The following is a 19902-nucleotide window of genomic DNA, read 5'->3' as shown; positions in this document are numbered from 1 at the left end:
CTTTGAATGTACAGACTGAAAATGATTCATAATCATGAAGTACAAGACCAACAGTTACAATCTGCTTAACTTTATAATGCAACTAAATGAATTATACAGGGAGTTTTAATAAAACCTATAAACTGCAAGAATTGATTCATGAGTGGAAATGGAAGGAAAAAGGTTCTATGAACATTTGTCCGGAAGTGCATCATTGTCATGATAGATGGTGCTGATGAATGAAAGTTCCCCTGACCACATGCCGTGTGTTCCTTGTGTGTAATACACAGTAGGCAGCAGAATTGTCTGGTGTTCATGTTAGGAACAAGCTGAGATGTTGCGGATTTGTACTTTCTCTGCAAATCTTGATAATGAAGTCTTTTTGGATTATCAGCCGAGTCAAGGTGTCATTCTTCAGCAACATTTCTTCCTACTTGTCATCTTCTTGCAGATTTGTGTCCTGTATGGTTCTTTATAGTCAGTGGACTACTGCAGGCTCCTCTGCCTCATCTGTGTTGGCAGCACCAATCATGTGCCTCCAGAAAAAGTGTCGTGGCCCATGGTGAATAGGAGTTGTCATGTCCTGGTGGGGCCAGTCTGTTCCATCTACTGCCTTTGCTGGTTTTGCATTGGAGGGTTCTTGTCATATTTTTGTTATTGCCACATCCCATGTGGTGATAAGTTGGAAATCACTATCTTGGTTGACAAGTTAATCATGGACTCATATCTCCACAGCCTCTTAAAGAGCAAATCCCAAAACCCATTTGCCATGTACAGCAGCTTTGTTTGTTCAAAATCAAACATATGGCTTTGACTGAGACTATCTTCTGCCACTGCAGATTTCTCTGTTTGGCCTAGGTGAGTGCTCCTTACATGTTCTGGGCAGTGCTGCAATATACATAGCTGCATCTGGCTGATGTATTGTTTGCCACACTCACAGCTGAAGTTTATTCTTCACTGAGCCCAGCATATTCTTGATTTTAGTCAGTGAGTGAAAGAAGGTTTTAATGCTGCTATTTTCTAATACCCTGGCAATCTTTGCCATGGGTGGCCCAGTGTATGGAAGGAACACGAAGTGCTTAGTGTCGTCTTCACATATGTCTTCTCTCTTCTTTTTACTTCATTAGAAAGCACATCTTATCTGTGTCTCAGAATACCTGTTCTCATGAAAGTTCTTTCTCAAGTGCTGCAGTTTGGAAGGTAGACTCTCCGTGTCACATACGTCTTGTGCGCAGCACACCAAGGTGGTGAGCAGGGATTTGTGTGCATGCATGAAGGCTTATTTGATGGAGGTAGTTGGGGAGAGGAAGAAGATGGATTTGGGCGACAGGTTTTGGGATGGGACTAGGGATTTAAGTAGCAGTTAGAGGTACTTTTGTACACAGAGAGGATCATGAAACCAACTTCTGTTTTTTTGCTTTGGATGGCTGCACTTTCATCAGCCAAGAGATTTCTGTTCTGGGAAAGAGGCCTAAGAAAATAAGGTGACTTGAAGGTCGAGTTATGTAACTCCTGTAACATAGCTTGCAGATAATTGCATGGGAGTGGGGTAGGATCACAATTGGATGGAGGTACGTGGGTAGTTTGAAAAGGTCTTGGAACAGAATAGAAAAAAAGTACTTACATCATTGAAACTTTTTTTATTTTTTAATGTAGTCTCCTTGTAGAATAATGCACTTGGTCCAACAATGTTCCAGTCCCTTGATCCATCTCAAAAATAAGTTTCCTCCAGGCCTACAAAGTAGTTGTCATTTCCGGCTATCAATTCTTTGTTTGAAGTGAATTTTCGTCTACCAAGAAAAATTTTCAGTTTTGGGAAGAGACAAAAGTCTGATGGAGCCATATGAGGTGAATAAGTTGAGTGTGGCAACAATTCATACTGTAGTTTGTGTAATTTTGCCATGGCAGCGGCACATGTGTGCGGGCGCGCTTTGTCTTAATGGAAGATGACTTTCTTCCTTGCCAAACCTGCCCTTTTTTCGTGTATATTTTGTTGCAGTTTGACCAGGAAGTTAGTATAGTACTCTCCAGTAATTGTTTGCCTAGTGGGGAGATAATCTACAGACACTATCCCCTTCGTATCCCAGAACACTGATGCCGTGACTGCCCCTGCCAAAGGAATTGTCCTTGCTTTCTTTGGTGGTGGAGCATGTTTCCACTTCTTTGACTGTTGTTTTGTGTCTGAGTTATAGTAGTGCACCCAAGTTTCATTTGTGGTCACAAAGCGGTGCAAAAAACCATGTTCATTTCTCCTAAAATGGGCCAAACATTGTTCCGATACGTCCATTCTCATGCGTTTTGTCAAGAGTCACAGCACCCATCTTGCAGGTAATTTTTTCATTTCTAATTCAGTTAAAATGTGATATATCCTTTCATATGACATCTGGCAAGTGTGAGCAATTTCACACACTACCAATTGATGATCCTCCATGACCATTTTGTGCACTTTTGCAATGATTTCTTGAGTAGTGACACATATTGGCCGACCATTGTGCAGGTCATCATGTAAGCTCTCCCGACCAAATTTAAATTCATTTGTTCACTTGGCAACAGGTGAATATGAAGGAGCAGAGTCCCCCAGTATATTCTGGAAATTGGCATGAATATCCTTTGCTTTCATACCTTTTATTCAATCACTGCTCGAATCTCGATTTTTTTCACTGCATGGGAACAACAACAGAGACACATCATTACCACAGCTCTCTTCGAAGAGCACTGATGTGGCACATGTTTACAGGCAACAGTCCAATGAATATCACATGAACAACTCGTTGCTCTAGCACTGACCTCTCATGGTTATTTCGAGAACTTTTCAATCCACCTCATATGAACTGATAGGGTAAAAGATGTTCAAAGAATTCATGGGCACTGCCAGAGAGGAGAGAAGGAGAGAAAACATACTTAACTTTAATGGCTGCTTCGCAGCTCATGTCACCTAGATCCCCCTCCTCAGCTCCAGCTTCTCTGAAATCTATATTGGGAGCTGTCCTTACAACATGTCATATGATACTGAATCCCCTTGGTCTCAGACTTTGATAGCCCTTGGCCCACACCCATTTCCACTCTTGTTCTCATGTCTTATACTGTGCTCCATAAAGTTACGTTCACACTTTTATTGGTCAATGACTCAACTATATGGTGAAGTGTTACTTTTACTCCTTCCATTATTTATTTCCACCAAGGACTTGACAGTACCACATTTCTCAAACTCATGTGTTTTGCATACTTCACTGTAAGAAGATATTTAAACTTCTAGCTAAGTGCAACTAATATGTATTTGATTATAATCTTTCAACAGTGACAAAGGCAGAGAATGGTGAAGCTGTGGGGGAACACACAGAACTAAAGGAGACTGGAGGATTGTGCCTCACAGGTGGTGCAGGTCCAAGGAGTGAAGGTGATGGAGGTGACACTGGCCATTCCCACAGTTCTGGCCACAGCAAGCGTTCTAAAAATGGCTATGATAAAGTTTCAGTCTCTCGCAAGGATCTTCATAGTTTAGTTCTCTTAGGTGAGATATTTCTCATTGTTAATCTGTTAGTCAAATTTTTGTGTAGTTAGCAACAGATGTTCCTTTTGTATTCAAGAATATTTCACAAATACATAATTCTCTGTCCAATATTCTTAAGCTTCCTCTGCCCTTTCTTATGTCTAAAAAAATGAAATTAAAGCTGGTCTTAACTGTGACTTGTTATAAATAAACGGTTCAAGAATGCTATTAACATATACGTGAACATTGCTATTGTTTCTCTTCTTAAAGTTGCACTGTTTACACATTTTAATCATTCCATCACTTTTAAGATGCTCCTTGCTGTAAATACAAGAGACAGTCTTTCATGGAGCTTGCAAAATGTTTTAATTTTACTCTTGGATTTCAGTATTGTAATGTGCAGTGCACATCTTCCTATATCTGTTTCATGGGCTGCAAAGATGTTAAAAATAATTTATGATTACAGAAAACTTTCAGAAAAATTTGTAACGTGCTGGAAACTGTTAGCAAAGGTTTCTTTTGGAATCTATTGATGCATTGATGTCATAAGTTGACCTATTGTTCAAAATGTGATACTGACATTATATTCACACATTCACATGTTATATTCACATTCACGAAGAGCAGTGTGTAAAGCCATGCCTAGCTATCCAGATTTAGGTTTTACCTGGTTTCCTGAAGCTGATTAAGGTAACATTAGTATAGTTCCTTTAAAAAGAATCCAATCTATTTCTTCCCTTATCCTTGTCTGTTCAAACTTGTGATCTAGTGACTCATGCACATTACTGTAACTTTTTAAAATTACTAGCATTTTAAAATCCTTTGTGGCTGGTCATACTATTTGACTGATATCCCTACCATAGATAATCTGGCTCTTGATCTGGGAAATGAGCTGTTGCTGACCATTCACAAAAAAAAGTCTGGAATGCTATTTAAAACCACAGTTAGATGAAATTTTATTATTAAGTAACAACTGTATTAATTACATGAAAAAAAGCTGTGAACTACTGTATAGCTTTAGAATACTGTAATCATGTTTCACTTAGATCATACCAACCTGTATTGTATACTTTTACCACATAATCATTTAACTACAGGGGCTCTTTGTGAAAATATTCAATAAAAATGATGATTTTTCATTGAACTGTTTTTGTTTTTGTAAACTGGAGGACTTTTATGTATTTTATAGGGCACTGTGACTTTGGTGAAGTATTTTTAGCCAAGATGAGAGGCTTGCATCTGGAAGGTGATGATAAAGTTAAAGAAAAAGAAGACAAAGATTCTGTTGTCATGATAAAAGCACTACAGTCCACAAGGGATGAAAACTTACTGCAAGAATTTCGCAGGCAGTTAGATATGTTTCACAGATTACAACATGAGAATATAGCGAAACTTGTAGGTTTATGCCGTGATGCAGAGCCACATTACATGGTGCTTGAGTACACTGACTGGGTAAGTTTTATATTGTGAAACAACGTACCATTTACCTTTGTATCTTGGCTGTGTAAATTTTTGAAATAACTAAACTTGTATGATGAATTGCTGTAATATACTCCCTTCACTTTCATTTTCTCATATAAAGGTAATGGTTTTAACATATGTGAACTCAATCAAGTACAGGATATGGTTAATAACACTGATCAACAAAATTTAAGATTTTTAATTTTGAAAGAAGTATAATAAGTAATTATTTCTAACTTTTTTGTGTTGATTTGCAATCTCTTTACAGAACTTTTCCATCAACCAAAGATTGTTAGTAATAACGTTTATAACATTTCTGGTAATTATACATTTGAGTAAACGTAAAATCTTAACTAGTTTTTTTTTTCTTACATAAAATGTATGTTTACTTTGCTTGAGGATCATCTCATGATGTTGCAGTTCTCAATCACCTTACTGACTGGTTCTCTGTAATGTTCAGGACTGTAGTTTACTGGTTGGGAACTTAGTTTTTAGGAAGAACAACATGATCCCATTATGACTGATTCATATTACTACATTCTTAATCAAACCTTGGTTGATATTTAATGGAGACAATTAGATCTCATCGATTCTTACAAGTGGTTGATGAAAATGTTTTCCTTTCCTGGACCGAATGACTCTCGCTATGGCCAGTTTTTATTAATATAATGATTACTTCTTTCTCTGCTATCCAATATGCAGAAGAAGGAACAAAATTCTTTACAGCAAAGCTATTATCCAAGTAGTATAGCTGTCACTTTAAAATCTGCAGTAATCTACTATGAATAGTTATCATATCAGCTGCTGGATAGTAGGTGATGCATGTTCATGTAACGTACCTCCATATCAACTGTATGAGCTACAGGAATGGATGGAAACTTATTTACAGTATGTAACAAGACACCTAAGACCTAAGATGATGCGGTTATCTATAATGAAGTACTATCTGAAAAAAGTTGCACAAATACCCAGTCATACTTTGATAAGATATCCAAATGATTCAAAAACTGGCAACTTGATTTACATGTTCAGATATGCAGTAGGTTGCACTTCAGAAAATGCCAAAATGTATTATATTTTTTCTGTTGCAGCTTCCCACATTTATTAACTTAAAACAAGTAAATAGAGAACAAAAGTGGCCAAAGATGGTTGATTTTTGTGGAGTGCTCTCGCTAAGAATACAGGACAGTGACTTTCCTCACAAAGACATGCGTAAACATAACTGGGTGCAACCTGCAAATAATTTAAGATCCATGATACAACTGCAAAATTTAGAATACAAGGTGTAAAGTGTTACAGTCTACAGAAGTGTAGAATGTAGGTCCGACCATTTTGGAGTCAAAGCAGTAGTTCTAGTAAACTAAAAGAAAATCTACACGCACAGTAAGCGTGACGTGAACATTAAAATAGCTGAAGCACACAGATATAATCTGAAAAGTTCACAATAAGATTCCATGGGATATCTGTACAAGATGAGAGTGGCCTACAAATTAAATAATATTAGGGACATCTATGAATCCATGCCTGAAACATTGTACAATGAGATGAAAGAGTGGAGACATAATGCAGTATAAGATACTGTATGAATATAGGATGGTTCTAAGAATACAAATATGGAATCTTGGACAGAGGGCATGGGAGAAGTAGTAAAAGAAAAGATACAACTATACCAGAAGTGGTTAAGACACATGACGGTGAGGATAGGGTGCAACAGAGCGGTTAAAAAAGAAATTTCAAGAGCAAAACATGTTATGTGTGACAAAAAGTGTTAGGAGATCACAAGGTAAGAGACACCTGGAAAACAATAAAACACCTTAGAGCAGACAGAGTAGAAAAAGCTAATGTTCCAATAACACTGTTCTACAAAAAAAACCTTTTTTTCTATTTCTGATAAAAAGTATTGCGATCCTAGTTGTAATATGAGTGCTGAATTGAAAACTGTTTTTGGTTGTTTTCTGTCAGGGATAGTTTATGAGTAATCGCAATTTTATTTCTCTTTTCAGTTTCTGATATAGTGCAGCAAACGTGAGGTGAAATTCGACAAACAAATGCACATCTTTATGATGTTATAAGTTCATCACATTAATGGAGGGTGGGATCTAACATATAACACAGTAACCTTTGTGTATACACTTTGAAGCATTTATTTGGCATGAGAAATTACAGAAAATTGACAAACAATGAGCCACTGCCTTGTAATGCACATCACTTTTTTCTCTTTTATTGTGAATCTTTCTTCTCTCGAATGATATTCCAGCAATAATCTGCTAACATAGAAGGTACCCACTTCCCTTCATAGTGCCTTTCTATGGTAGAAATGTCTTTATGGAATCTTTCCGCATGTTCATCCGATACGTCACTACAACTCTCTGTGAAGTAGTCCAGATGAGAGTCCATCATATGTACCTTTCAAAGACATATTGCACCCCAAATCCCGATATGCTTTGATCATATCTTTCACCATTGCTTTGTAGTTAGTAGCTCTTCTTCTTCCGAGGAAGTTTTCCGACATCATCTTGAAACAACCCCATGCGGTTTTTTCTTTATCAGTTAAACATGCTTCATCTTTCTGCAGCTCTCTGATTTGTGGGTCCACAAATACACCTTCCTTTATTTTTGCAGCTGAAAGACGGGGTAATATGGTAGCTAGATATGCAAACCCAGCCTGTTGCATCCATGGCCTTCACGAATTGTTTCATCAGGCCAAGTTTGATGTGAAGCAGTGGAAGTAGTATATATTCAGGAGCTACCAGACTTTCACGTTGTACATTCTTTTCGCCAACTTTCCCTCTTCACCTAGGCCATTTCTTTTTCACGTAGTGAGAATTTTGGTCTCGACTATCCCACTCGCAAAGAAAACAGGCATACTTTGTGTAGCCTTGTTGCATTCCCAGTTCCATAGCAATTACCTTGAAATCTGCACATATTTTCCATTTGTGTTCATTGTATTTTAATGAATTTAGCATCCTTTGTACGAATTCGTAATTCTCTTTTGTCAAACTGGCGTAAGATTCTGGAACAGAGGGTATTTTATTTCCGTTATGGAGCAAAACACCCTTCAGACTTGTTTTCGATGCATCTATGAAAAGTCTCCACTCCAGTGAAATATAAGTGAAGCTCAGCACTTTCATCAGGCCAGCAACGTCATTGCAAAATGTCAGTGCTTCGTCAGTTGAAAAATAAGAAATAAAGGCATGTTCTCTGTGCCTGAACACACTGATTTTAGTACTTTGGTGCAGTAGATTATACTCTTGTAATCTTGAACCAAGCAGCTGCGCCTTTTGTTTACTTAGTCCTAGATCACGTACTAAATCATTTAAATCTGCCTGTGTTAACAAATGTGGCGATGACTCACTTGTGCAGTGATATAAAGAATCATCATCTGTGATTTCTTCAGTACTACATATTTCACTGTCACTCAGAATTTGACCTCGAGCTCTTGAAGGTACTGGAAGGTTGTCGGAATGCTGAACTGGCATTCTCGCTGAAGGCAGATCTGGGTAAACAATGTGCCTCTTCGACTTTTTGCTTGTAAAACCCTGAATTTTTGTTAGACAGAAATAACAATCAGTAACATGGTCCTTAGGCTCCCTCCACACCATGGGAACAGCAAACAACGCCACATTCTCTTTACCTTTCCACCACTGAATTAGTTTGCAGTAACATGTAGCACAACAGAAATGTGGTGCCCATTCTTTATCTTGGTCTCCTACCTCTACTCCAAAGTAATGTTTGTATGCTTTCTTTATGACTGAAGAAATTTTCTTCCTATTTCTGGCAAAAGTGAACTTCCCACAGATGTAGCAGAAGTTTTCCGGCTTATATCGACATCCACGATGACGTGGCATTTCTGCAAATTTAAAAATACCACTTTGGTAATACACCTGTATTAAATTAATAGTAGGGAACTAGAGGAACGCTGATGTGTAAAAACAAGCAGTCGTTTTACCTTCAGCACCAGGCTCAATCAGTTTACACACAGGAACTAAAAAATTCAACCGTGCTCAGAAATATGACAGACAGTCACTTGTCAGCCAAAACACCCACTTGTTAAGACTGACACAAATTGCGGCTAACACCACTGTTGTAAACTCGATGCAACTACCCCTAGGAGGCGTGAAGCTTTACTGCCGAGGCAGCGACCGGCTGTCGCCGTTCGAGTTAATGAGATGTTTCAGGTGGTCTTAATGACATAGGTGTGGCAGCGGTAACCTAATGATGTCTGATTCTTCCCACCTGCTGTTGCACAAGAAATTATCACGTTCTATCACTACTGGATGCTGCAACATAACCGTATTTCTCTATAACGTCTCTGTGTTTGCCATGAATTGTGAATATACATATATATACGTATTACATAAAAAGTATCCCTGACAACGATATTTTGTTTACATATTTGAATTTCCCACGGTAAAATGGTCTAGAAGCATATACTTTAATATCAGAAATAGAACCCATGTCGAACAGTGTAATTATTGTGTAAGAATGGGAGGAACTGTACAAAAATTATTGAATGAGAACAGAAATAAGCACAAATAGACAGTACATCAGGTGAAAGATGCAGCTACTGTGAATGTGGAACCAGTGATGCAGAATGATGCAGAAAAAACTCTCAAGTGGATAAAACATTAAATCCACTGGACTGGAGTTAGTCAAATTTGAACTAAGTACACTCCTGGAAATTGAAATAAGAACACCGTGAATTCATTGTCCCAGGAAGGGGAAACTTTGTTGACACATTCCTGGGGTCAGATACATCACATGATCACACTGACAGAACCACAGGCACATAGACACAGGCAACAGAGCATGCACAATGTCGGCACTAGTACAGTGTATATCCACCTTTCGCAGCAATGCAGGCTGCTATTCTCCCATGGAGACGATCGTAGAGATGCTGGATGTAGTCCTGTGGAACGGCTTGCCATGCCATTTCCACCTGGCGCCTCAGTTGGACCAGCGTTCGTGCTGGACGTGCAGACCGCGTGAGACGACGCATCATCCAGTCCCAGACATGCTCAATGGGGGACAGATCTGGAGATCTTGCTGGCCAGGGTAGTTGACTTACACCTTCTAGAGCACGTTGGGTGGCATGGGATACATGCGGACGTGCATTGTCCTGTTGGAACAGCAAGTTCCCTTGCCGGTCTAGGAATGGTAGAACGATGGGTTCGATGACGGTTTGGATGTACCGTGCACTATTCAGTGTCCCCTCGACGATCACCAGTGGTGTACGGCCAGTGTAGGAGATCGCTCCCCACACCATGATGCCGGGTGTTGGCCCTGTGTGCCTCGGTCGTATGCAGTCCTGATTGTGGCGCTCACCTGCACGGCGCCAAACACGCATACGACCATCATTGGCACCAAGGCAGAAGCGACTCTCATCGCTGAAGACGACACGTCTCCATTCGTCCCTCCATTCACGCCTGTCGCGACACCACTGGAGGCGGGCTGTACGATGTTGGGGCGTGAGCGGAAGACGGCCTAATGGTGTGCGGGACCGTAGCCCAGCTTCATGGAGACGGTTGCGAATGGTCCTCGCCGATACCCCAGGAGCAACAGTGTCCCTAATTTGCTGGGAAGTGGCGGTGCGGTCCCCTACGGCACTGCGTAGGATCCTACGGTCTTGGCGTGCATCCGTGCGTCGCTGCGGTCCGGTCCCAGGTCGACGGGCACGTGCACCTTCCGCCGACCACTGGCGACAACATCGATGTACTGTGGAGACCTCACGCCCCACGTGTTGAGCAATTCGGCGGTACGTCCACCCGGCCTCCCGCATGCCCACTATACGCCCTCGCTCAAAGTCCGTCAACTGCACATACGGTTCACGTCCACGCTGTCGCGGCATGCTACCAGTGTTAAAGACTGCGATGGAGCTCCGTATGCCACGGCAAACTGGCTGACACTGACGGCGGCGGTGCACAAATGCTGCGCAGCTAGCGCCATTCGACGGCCAACACCGCGGTTCCTGGTGTGTCCGCTGTGCCGTGCGTGTGATCATTGCTTGTACAGCCCTCTCGCAGTGTCCGGAGCAAGTATGGTGGGTCTGACACACCGGTGTCAATGTGTTCTTTTTTCCATTTCCAGGAGTGTATTTTATGGGAAATGCTTACATGCTTCTTTAATAAACTTATGAGGAATGGTGAAAAGCTACCAGAGGATTTTAATACTTTTGTAGTAAGTTAAAAAAAAGGGGGGGAACAGACAGAATTGTAATAATTATAGAGGCACCAGTGTAATCAGCTTGATAGAAGATTATGTATCAGATTTTGAGAAACAGAAATTGTAGATATTGACCATATTTTGAAGAAGATAGATTGCTACTCACTCTAAAGATGACGTGTTGAGTTGCAGACAGGTACAGTGAAAAGAGTGTTATGCATTGAGATTTTGGCCAAAGCCTTCTTCAGAAAAATAAAAACACACACATTCACACAAGCAACCACATCTCATGCACACATAAATGCTACTTCCAGCTGCTCCATTGTGGATTGTGAATAACCTTTCTCTTAATCATCCTTATTTCTTAGAAACTATATTTAAAGAGATATACTCTGATGGGAGGTTAAAACAGAAACCATCTTTTTAAATGTGTTAGTATTATCACTGTGAATTTTCATTTAGACAAATGTGCACATTTCATCTGACTCAATGATACCTTAAGCTGTCACTTGTTAGTTTTTGGGTAAGGAGTAGGTTGAAATAGGAAATGTGAGAGGCATAAATAGAAGTAAAAGAAAATAACTGAAACAGAAAAAATGAAAATCTTTAATGGGTCTGGGAACATATTTGACATTTAAAGGAAAACCTAATATATTTTTCATCTGTAACAGTCTGCTTTAAATAGTTCAAAAAATTACATTAAAATTGGCTTCTAATTTACTTCAAATAATGTGTGGAGATTTTTACAGTTACCGATAAAAATTGTCGCAAATGGTCATGATGTAGATACTTAACCAGTAATTTCTTTGTTGTCAGCATGTTCCTTCACTGCAGACAGCATAAACTGATTATTAATGCACATATGATCTCTCTAACTAAATAAGTGAGAATGGTTTATATATTTTGACGCTGTATTAGAACATAACTTTTCACATTACATCAACTGTTGACACAATGAATCCAAGCTGTGTTTGCCTTCCTACTGACTAAGGACTGCCTGATTGGGGCTCTGACACCCTATTATTTATATAACACAAGAATTGCAGTTTTATATGTCACTATTAACATGTTTAAGAAAACAGACTTAACAATTAACATTTACAATACTGTAGGACTGCAGATATGAAGTTCAGCATTTCAAAATGTATTGATGCATTTCATCCAAATGAAATCACAGTATAAGTACATTTTAAGTACAAACATGAATAAAATATGCTTCCGAAACAGTCAAACCAGAATGATTCTACTTTTCATTTCAATCGTAGGAAAACTTCTACTACTAACTTTCCCCCAGATTCTTGTTTCAGTGATTAACATTTCACAACAGTTACTTTCGAGGTATGCAATTTGAAATTACTATTTTTCCAAAATCTTCTACAAAAACAGTTTTATATAAAATAATAATAACTTGACATCCAACAACATGCTTTTTACAGTATAGAAACATTTGTAGTCTTGCGGCTTATTAAAATTAAGATGGGCGAGTAATTACAAAATGTCTATCTTTTTCGCTATCTATGAATTAGGACATACATCAGTTTTGGCATTGGCCACTTCACTGCGGTGTTTCTTCACCTGACACATTACAATGTCTGCAATGGACCTGTCCACAATCTTTGTGCTGAGCCAGGAGGGACATTGTCTGAAAGATTATTGAAAAGTCCATCTCGAAACTTTCCAATGTATTAAAACCACATGCTGAAATGGAGCTTGAATCCAGTCCGTTGACCTTTCATGGGCAATTGCTCTGACCAACTGTACTTTCTCTTTGTTACCACATCACAACTTGTGCTAACTAAATAAATGTGCAAATCAGAAGAAACAGACATTGAGTTCTTGAATTCAGGACTCGTATGTCATTTGTTCACTGGGTGAATGGTGGAGAAATCTGAAAATCTACAGTCAAGTCATTGTAATAAGTAGATCCTTGACAGTTGCAGTGGGCTTGGCACAATAGCTTCACGTGCCTACTGCAACTAGTCACATTATGTGATTTTGTAAACATCTCAATGACAGTGCCTTAGTGTTGTCAGAGCTCTATAGATGGATGTCGTTTTCACCTGCAGTCATTTGCACTTCATAGTTAAAAGTTGGCAACAGTGTTTCCAGATGTCAGGGATCAGCTTACATTGACTCGACTATAGAGATTTAAAAATCTGTGTTATCTATTCTGCATTTGGCAGCATTAGACTTTCAGCAAAAGTTAATAATCTCACATTTTCGTTTGAGAATAATGACTGTTGAATTTGAATGCCTGTTAATATACATTTCATGTTCTGTAAATGGTAAACATTGCAGGGTGATCTCAAACAATTCCTTCTTGCAACACGAGGAGGAAAAGATGGAATCCGTACCAAAAGTCAGCGGCCTCAACCTCCACAGCTATCAGTTACACAGATTATTCAACTAGCTAACCAAGTTGCTCAAGGAATGGAGCATCTTGCCAACCATAGACTGGTGCACAGAGATCTTGCTGCGAGAAACTGCCTTATTGCATCAAATCTCACAGTCAAAGTTTCTTTGCCAGGTCTTTGCAAGGACACTTACAGTAAAGAATACTGCAGTCATCATAACCAGGTAAACCATATACATGTGCATTCACGTAAACAGTAATTTTCATTTGTACAGTTTCTAGCAGTTATTTTGTTTATTGTGTATAGTGCTGGCATTTTTAGATAGTGCCATAATCCATTCACATTTCTTTTTTGCCTAAATTGTGGAAAGTACATAAAAATTGTGAATGATTGCTTATTAAGCACAAATTTCACTCTGCTTCAAAGAGAGATGGTGAAAATTCAGTTTTTTCTTCCCTTTATGTGTCACTGCAATGTAACATATGCTGTGCCTTCCTCATATGATTCTGTGCCTTCCTCATATGCATGTCCAATATCTATGACCATTTGGAACATGACTAACCTGTCTTATGTCTTGGTGGAGTATTGCTGCTTTCTGTTGTCTAGCTCCTTGCTGTAATGTAGTTCATTGAAAAGTTTTTAAATGGTGACCATGACACTGCTGTTATTAGCTTAACAACTTTCCACATTTATTAATGCTCATATATCTTGATGTTGTTGTTGTTGTGGTCTTCAGTCCTGAGACTGGTTTGATGCAGCTCTCCATGCTACTCTATCCTGTGCAAGCTTCTTCATCTCCCAGTACCTACTGCAACCTACATCCTTCTGAATCTGCTTAGTGTATTCATCTCTTGGTCTCCCTCTACGATTTTTACCCTCCACGCTGCTCTCCAATGCTAAATTTGTGATCCCTTGATGCCTCAAAACATGTCCTACCAACCGATCCCTTCTTCTAGTCAAGTTGTGCCACAAACTTCTCTTCTCCCCAATCCTATTCAATACCTCCTCATTAGTTACGTGATCTACCCACCTTATCTTCAGCATTCTTCTGTAGCACCACATTTCGAAAGCTTCTATTCTCTTCTTGTCCAAACTAGTTATCGTCCATGTTTCACTTCCATACATGGCTACACTCCATACAAATACTTTCAGAAACGACTTCCTGACACTTAAATCTATACTCGACGTTAACAAATTTCTCTTCTTCAGAAATGATTTCCTTGCCATTGCCAGTCTACATTTTATATCCTCTCTACTTCAACCATCATCAGTTATTTTACTCCCTAAATAGCAAAACCCCTTTACTACTTTAAGTGTCTCATTTCCTAATTTAATTCCCTCAGCATCACCCGATTTAATTTGTTGATGTTCATCTTATATCCTCCTTTCAAGACACTGTCCATTCCGTTCAACTGCTCTTCCAAGTCCTTTGCTGTCTCTGACAGAATTACAATGTCATTGGCGAACCTCAAAGTTTTTACTTCTTCTCCATGAATTTTAATACCTACTCCGAATTTTTCTTTTGTTTCCTTTACTGCTTGCTCAATATACAGATTGAATAACATCGGGGAGAGGCTACAACCCTGTCTCACTCCTTTCCCAACCACTGCTTCCCTTTCATGCCCCTCGACTCTTATAACTGCCATCTGGTTCCTGTACAAATTGTAAATAGCCTTTCGCTCCCTGTATTTTACCCCTGCCACCATCAGAATTTGAAAGAGAGTATTCCAGTTAACATTGTCAAAAGCTTTCTCTAAGTCTACAAATGCTAGAAACGTAGGTTTGCCTTTTCTTAATCTTTCTTCTAAGATAAGTCGTAAGGTTAGTATTGCCTCACGTGTTCCAACATTTCTACGGAATCCAAACTGATCTTCCCCGAGGTCCGCTTCTACCAGTTTTTCCATTCGTCTGTAAAGAATTCGCGTTAGTATTTTGCAGATGTGACTTATTAAACTGATAGTTCGGTAATTTTCACATCTGTCAACACCTGCTTTCTTTGGGATTGGAATTATTATATTCTTCTTGAAGTCTGAGGGTATTTCGCCTGTCTCATACATCTTGCTCACCAGATGGTAGAGTTTTGTCATGACTGGCTCTCCCATGGCCATCAGTAGTTCTAATGGAATGTTGTCTACTCCCGGGGCCTTGTTTCGACTCAGGTCTTTCAGTGCTCTGTCAAACTCTTCACGCAGTATCTTATCTCCCATTTCGTCTTCATCTGCATCCTCTTCCATTTCCATAATATTGTCCTCAAGTACATCGCCCTTGTTGTGGCCTTCGGTACAGAGACTGGTTTGATGCAGCTCTCCATGGTACTCTATCCTGTGCAAGCTTCTTCATCTCCCAGTACTTACTGCAACCTACATCCTTCTGAATCTGTTTAGTGTATTCATCTCTTGGTCTCCCTCTACGATTTTTACCCTCCACGCTGCCCTCCAATACTAAATTGGTGATCCCTTGATGCCTCAGAACATGTCCTACCAACCAATTCCTTCTTCTTGTCAAGTTGTGCCACAAATCTCTCTTCTCTCCAATTCTATTCAGTGCCTCCTCAATAATTATATCGCCTACCCATCTACCTCAATATGCTACCTCATATTGGCCTACAAAAACTACATAAGCTACAGCACATGTGCATTGAGCAAGTTTTTCAACATTTTCGTGCTCTCTTTGCACAGACCATTAGTTCTAGAGAAAAAATGAATTGGACCATTTTTGGAGGAAATTTAATATAGTTTTAGTCTTGTACTGTGACACATACAAAGTTTTTTGTTCAGAAACACTATCACCCCTCAAAGCGTGCACCTTTCCTTCTGACTCACCCTGTATATTCTCTGAAATATAAAAGCTCACCTGGATTTGAGGTTGTTTCCAATAGAATGCGAAAGATTCGTTCCCCTGTAATGACCCATGTGTTATCTTAACTACATAATGCATCACTAACTCATGGTATCTTTCCAGAGATATTGAAATATGCTAAACCTTCTCTATAACAAATGTGAGCGAGGAGATGCCAATAACTTCTGATCTGTTAAACTAATGAGTCATTAAAAAAAAAAAAAAAAAAAAAAAAAAAAAAAAACCTTTGAGAAGATAATGTCTTCTAGGAACATGCTCAGTAAATCAGTTCGAGTTTCTGAGGAGTTGCTCAACTGAGAATTTTATTTACATGCTCGCTCACCAAAGTTTATAATCAGTACATTTAACTGTGTGTATCACAATATTCTCCTGGACAAATTGAGGTTTTATGCAATTCATGTTATACCCAACCAATGTTTAATGTCATATCTAATCAAAAGAATGCACAAAATTGTACATAGTAATTCAACCAATGTGATCAGCAGAGATTCTTCTGACTGTGGAGAAATCATGTGTGGGTTTCCCCAAGGCTTAATCTTAGATTCACTGTTGCTCCTCATTTATGTAAACAATTTTCTGTGTAATAAACAACTAGCAGAATTAGTTATTTTTGTGGATGGACTATTATTGTAAACAGTCCAGACATACATTCAACATAGACAAAATGGTAAACAATGTTCTTAAAACTATCAGTGATTGGTTTTCTGTAAATGGTCTCACTCTCAATTTCAATAGGAGACAATATATTCAGTTATGTACCTCTAGAGGTACTACGCAAGGGATAACTAACACATGGTGAAGAAATAATAAATAGGTTGCAAGTTAAAAATTTTTAGGTGTTCATACTGGTGAGAATTTAAACTGGAAATAGCCCACGTTGGAACTCCTAAAACAACTTGATTCAGCCACATTTGCACTTAGAATTATTGCAAATCTTGGGGTCAGCAAATTAGTATATTGACATATTTTGCATATTTTCATTCAATAATGTCATATGGAATAATGTTCTAGGGCAATGCTTTCTTAAGAAAATTCAAGTTGGCATATCAACAATTACCGAAATTTCTGTGACTGTTCATCTTCAAGGCAGAAAGTCTTCATATATCAGACATGTGCTGTAAGAATAACATGTGGTGCTCACCCACTATCGTCTTATCAACATCTGTTAAGGGAGTTGGGCATTCTGACTACTGCTTCACAGTATATTTATTCCCTCATTAAGCTTGTTGCTTTCAGTTCTAAGGAACAATGATGTACATAATTAAAATACTAGAAGGTATTACAGCACATTATGGTTGTCTTTAGCACTAAAAGGGATGCGCAATGCTGAAGCCAAAATTTTTAATCATATATGCAGTGATATGAAATGTCTGACAGGAAGCAAAGTAAACTTCTAAAATAAACTGAAAAAGTTTCTCCTTCTAAATCCTATTCTTCAGAAGAATTTCTATTTTTTAACCTGTAAGAGGTGGTGGGTAGGAATTACTAACTAACCCCTGTGTGTATTTGAGAAATGGCTTCATCTAACCATATTTACAAATTAATTTGCTATATACATTCAAACAGTAAATTAATTTGTAAATATGTAAAGTGACGCATTCCACATAATCATAATTTATCATGAAAATGATCCCTGGAACATGAATTTAGCTAACTGTATGTGTTTATAATAAGAAACAGAAGGGTAAATTTTATAATACAAAAGCAATAGTGATAATAAAACTCAAACACTCTCCTAAGTTTTTTGGAGGATAAAGGAACTAATTTTATCATTCCATTTACAAATTGTATTGAATTAGTGGATGTAATATAGCATAATAAACCATTTAAAAACTTAAGAGACATACCCAACCATTGAACATGAAATATGTAAAATAGTTCATTAATTCCAGTACTTGACCTGGCATACAAATTGTCAACAGATTCTGCACCTGTGTCACCTACTGAACTACAAAGTTTCCTGCAGTCTCATGAAATGATGCCATGTCAGTGTTGATTGTGATTCACTGCATTGTGCATGGTGCATGCTATCACAGTGGTTCTGTTTAAAAGAAGTAGGATATATAGAAGCACCACCAAAACCACCACCACTACCAACAACAATAAACACACACACACACACACACACACACACACACACACACACACAGAGAGAGAGAGAGAGAGAGAGAGAGAGAGAGAGAGAGAGAGTGTCTTATAATAAATTGGCTAAGCTACATATGCTTCAGGTACAACATTCACATTTCACCAAGAAAATATGCCTTTTAATAAAGGAAGAAACACTCTCCAGTAAGGTGGTTGGACCATTGAATGGTGTCTTAGGGTCTTTCAACCAATGTGCTGTATTGTGTGTTCTTTGTGGAAAATATTATGTGCCCATCAAAAGATTTTTGGTGAGAAGAATGCCCATCGTCAAAGAAAAAAATCTATTAGGATGTAAACAACATCCAGTATATAGTCACACTGAAACATTTGGCACTTACCTTACCACATGAACCATGTGGCCTCGTTTCCGTTAATGAAGTGCCTCTGTCACGTATACAAAGTAACTAAGTTTTTAACTTGCCCTATGTAACTTTAATAATCTTGATTGCTTGGTAGGTAGTTCAACATAATATGAGAGTATACGCTCTCCTTCTGTTTCTTATTCTTCTTTCATTACTTGGTGAGTTGCCAAAAAAGCCTTAAAAATTTTGATCCTGTGCGAAATCATTCAGTGAACAGATTTGGCTCTTTTTATTTATAATTATGTTATTGTTATTTAATTACTAATTGTGTGTATTCTTGTCATTTGTCAGATGATACCTTTGAGGTGGATGCCTTATGAAGCAGTATTTGAAGATGATTATTCAACAAAGTCTGATGTCTATGCATTTGCTTGCCTTGTGTGGGAGATGTTCCACCAAGGAGAGCTTCCATTCCCCAAAATGAGTGATGAAGCAGTTCTCACTGCTTTGAAGAAACATGAACTACAGTGGAAACCACATAAAGCAGCACCTCAATCTTTACAAAGTCTTCTTCTTAGTTGCTGGTCTGAGAGTCCACGTGACAGACCTACATTCAATCAGCTTGTTGTTACCATAGGAGAGATTTCAATAGACAGTGAAATCTGAGTGATATGTTAGTGATTGGTGTCTTGCTAGTCTCACTTCTTATTGGAGTTGTAACATTTTGTTTTAGTTAATGACTGAACTGTGCAAAGGAAAACGTATCAGCTTCAACTTCAGACTCTTTGAATGTGTGATTTATTTATTATGTGTGAGTGTGTGCTTTGCAGGAAAGGTATCAAATTGTGATAATTGACTGAAAAATGGAAACTGTTCACATTTATTAATTTTTTTTAAAAAAACCCAAAAGTTTTACTAAAAAGATCTCCTTTGTGTGCTATTGAACACAGACATTGCCTTAATACTCTTTAAGTATTATTTTAAATACTGTATTCTTTTCTATTGTATCTATTGAAATTGGTGAAACTCGTGTCACGTGTTCTAAAAATGTGTCCACTGTAATATAATATTGTAACATTTGATAGGTGCCCAGCAAGAGAAGTTGTTTACTTCTTCTTTGATGTTTACAAGTATTTTGCATTACAGTATT

General features: G+C 38.4%; 1 protein-coding gene across 1 annotated transcript in view; it reads left to right on the top strand.

Moving 5' to 3' along the window:
* The window catches only part of LOC126259629 (inactive tyrosine-protein kinase 7-like), a 523717-nt gene extending 504175 nt beyond the window's left edge, over positions 1–19542 (top strand). Inside the window, exons 14-17 of the mRNA XM_049956550.1 lie at positions 3278–3490; positions 4659–4921; positions 13391–13669; positions 19104–19542. Coding sequence (XP_049812507.1) covers positions 3278–3490; positions 4659–4921; positions 13391–13669; positions 19104–19418 — 1070 coding nt within the window. The 3' untranslated portion in view covers positions 19419–19542. The remainder of the gene's footprint in view (positions 1–3277; positions 3491–4658; positions 4922–13390; positions 13670–19103) is intronic.
* The last annotated feature ends 360 nt before the right edge of the window (positions 19543–19902 follow it).

Source organism: Schistocerca nitens, chromosome 5 (genome assembly GCF_023898315.1).
Source record: "Schistocerca nitens isolate TAMUIC-IGC-003100 chromosome 5, iqSchNite1.1, whole genome shotgun sequence".
Taxonomy (NCBI): domain Eukaryota; kingdom Metazoa; phylum Arthropoda; class Insecta; order Orthoptera; family Acrididae; genus Schistocerca; species Schistocerca nitens.
The sequence above is the reverse complement of the archived record's forward strand: the minus strand, read 5'-3'. Positions and strand labels throughout refer to the sequence as shown.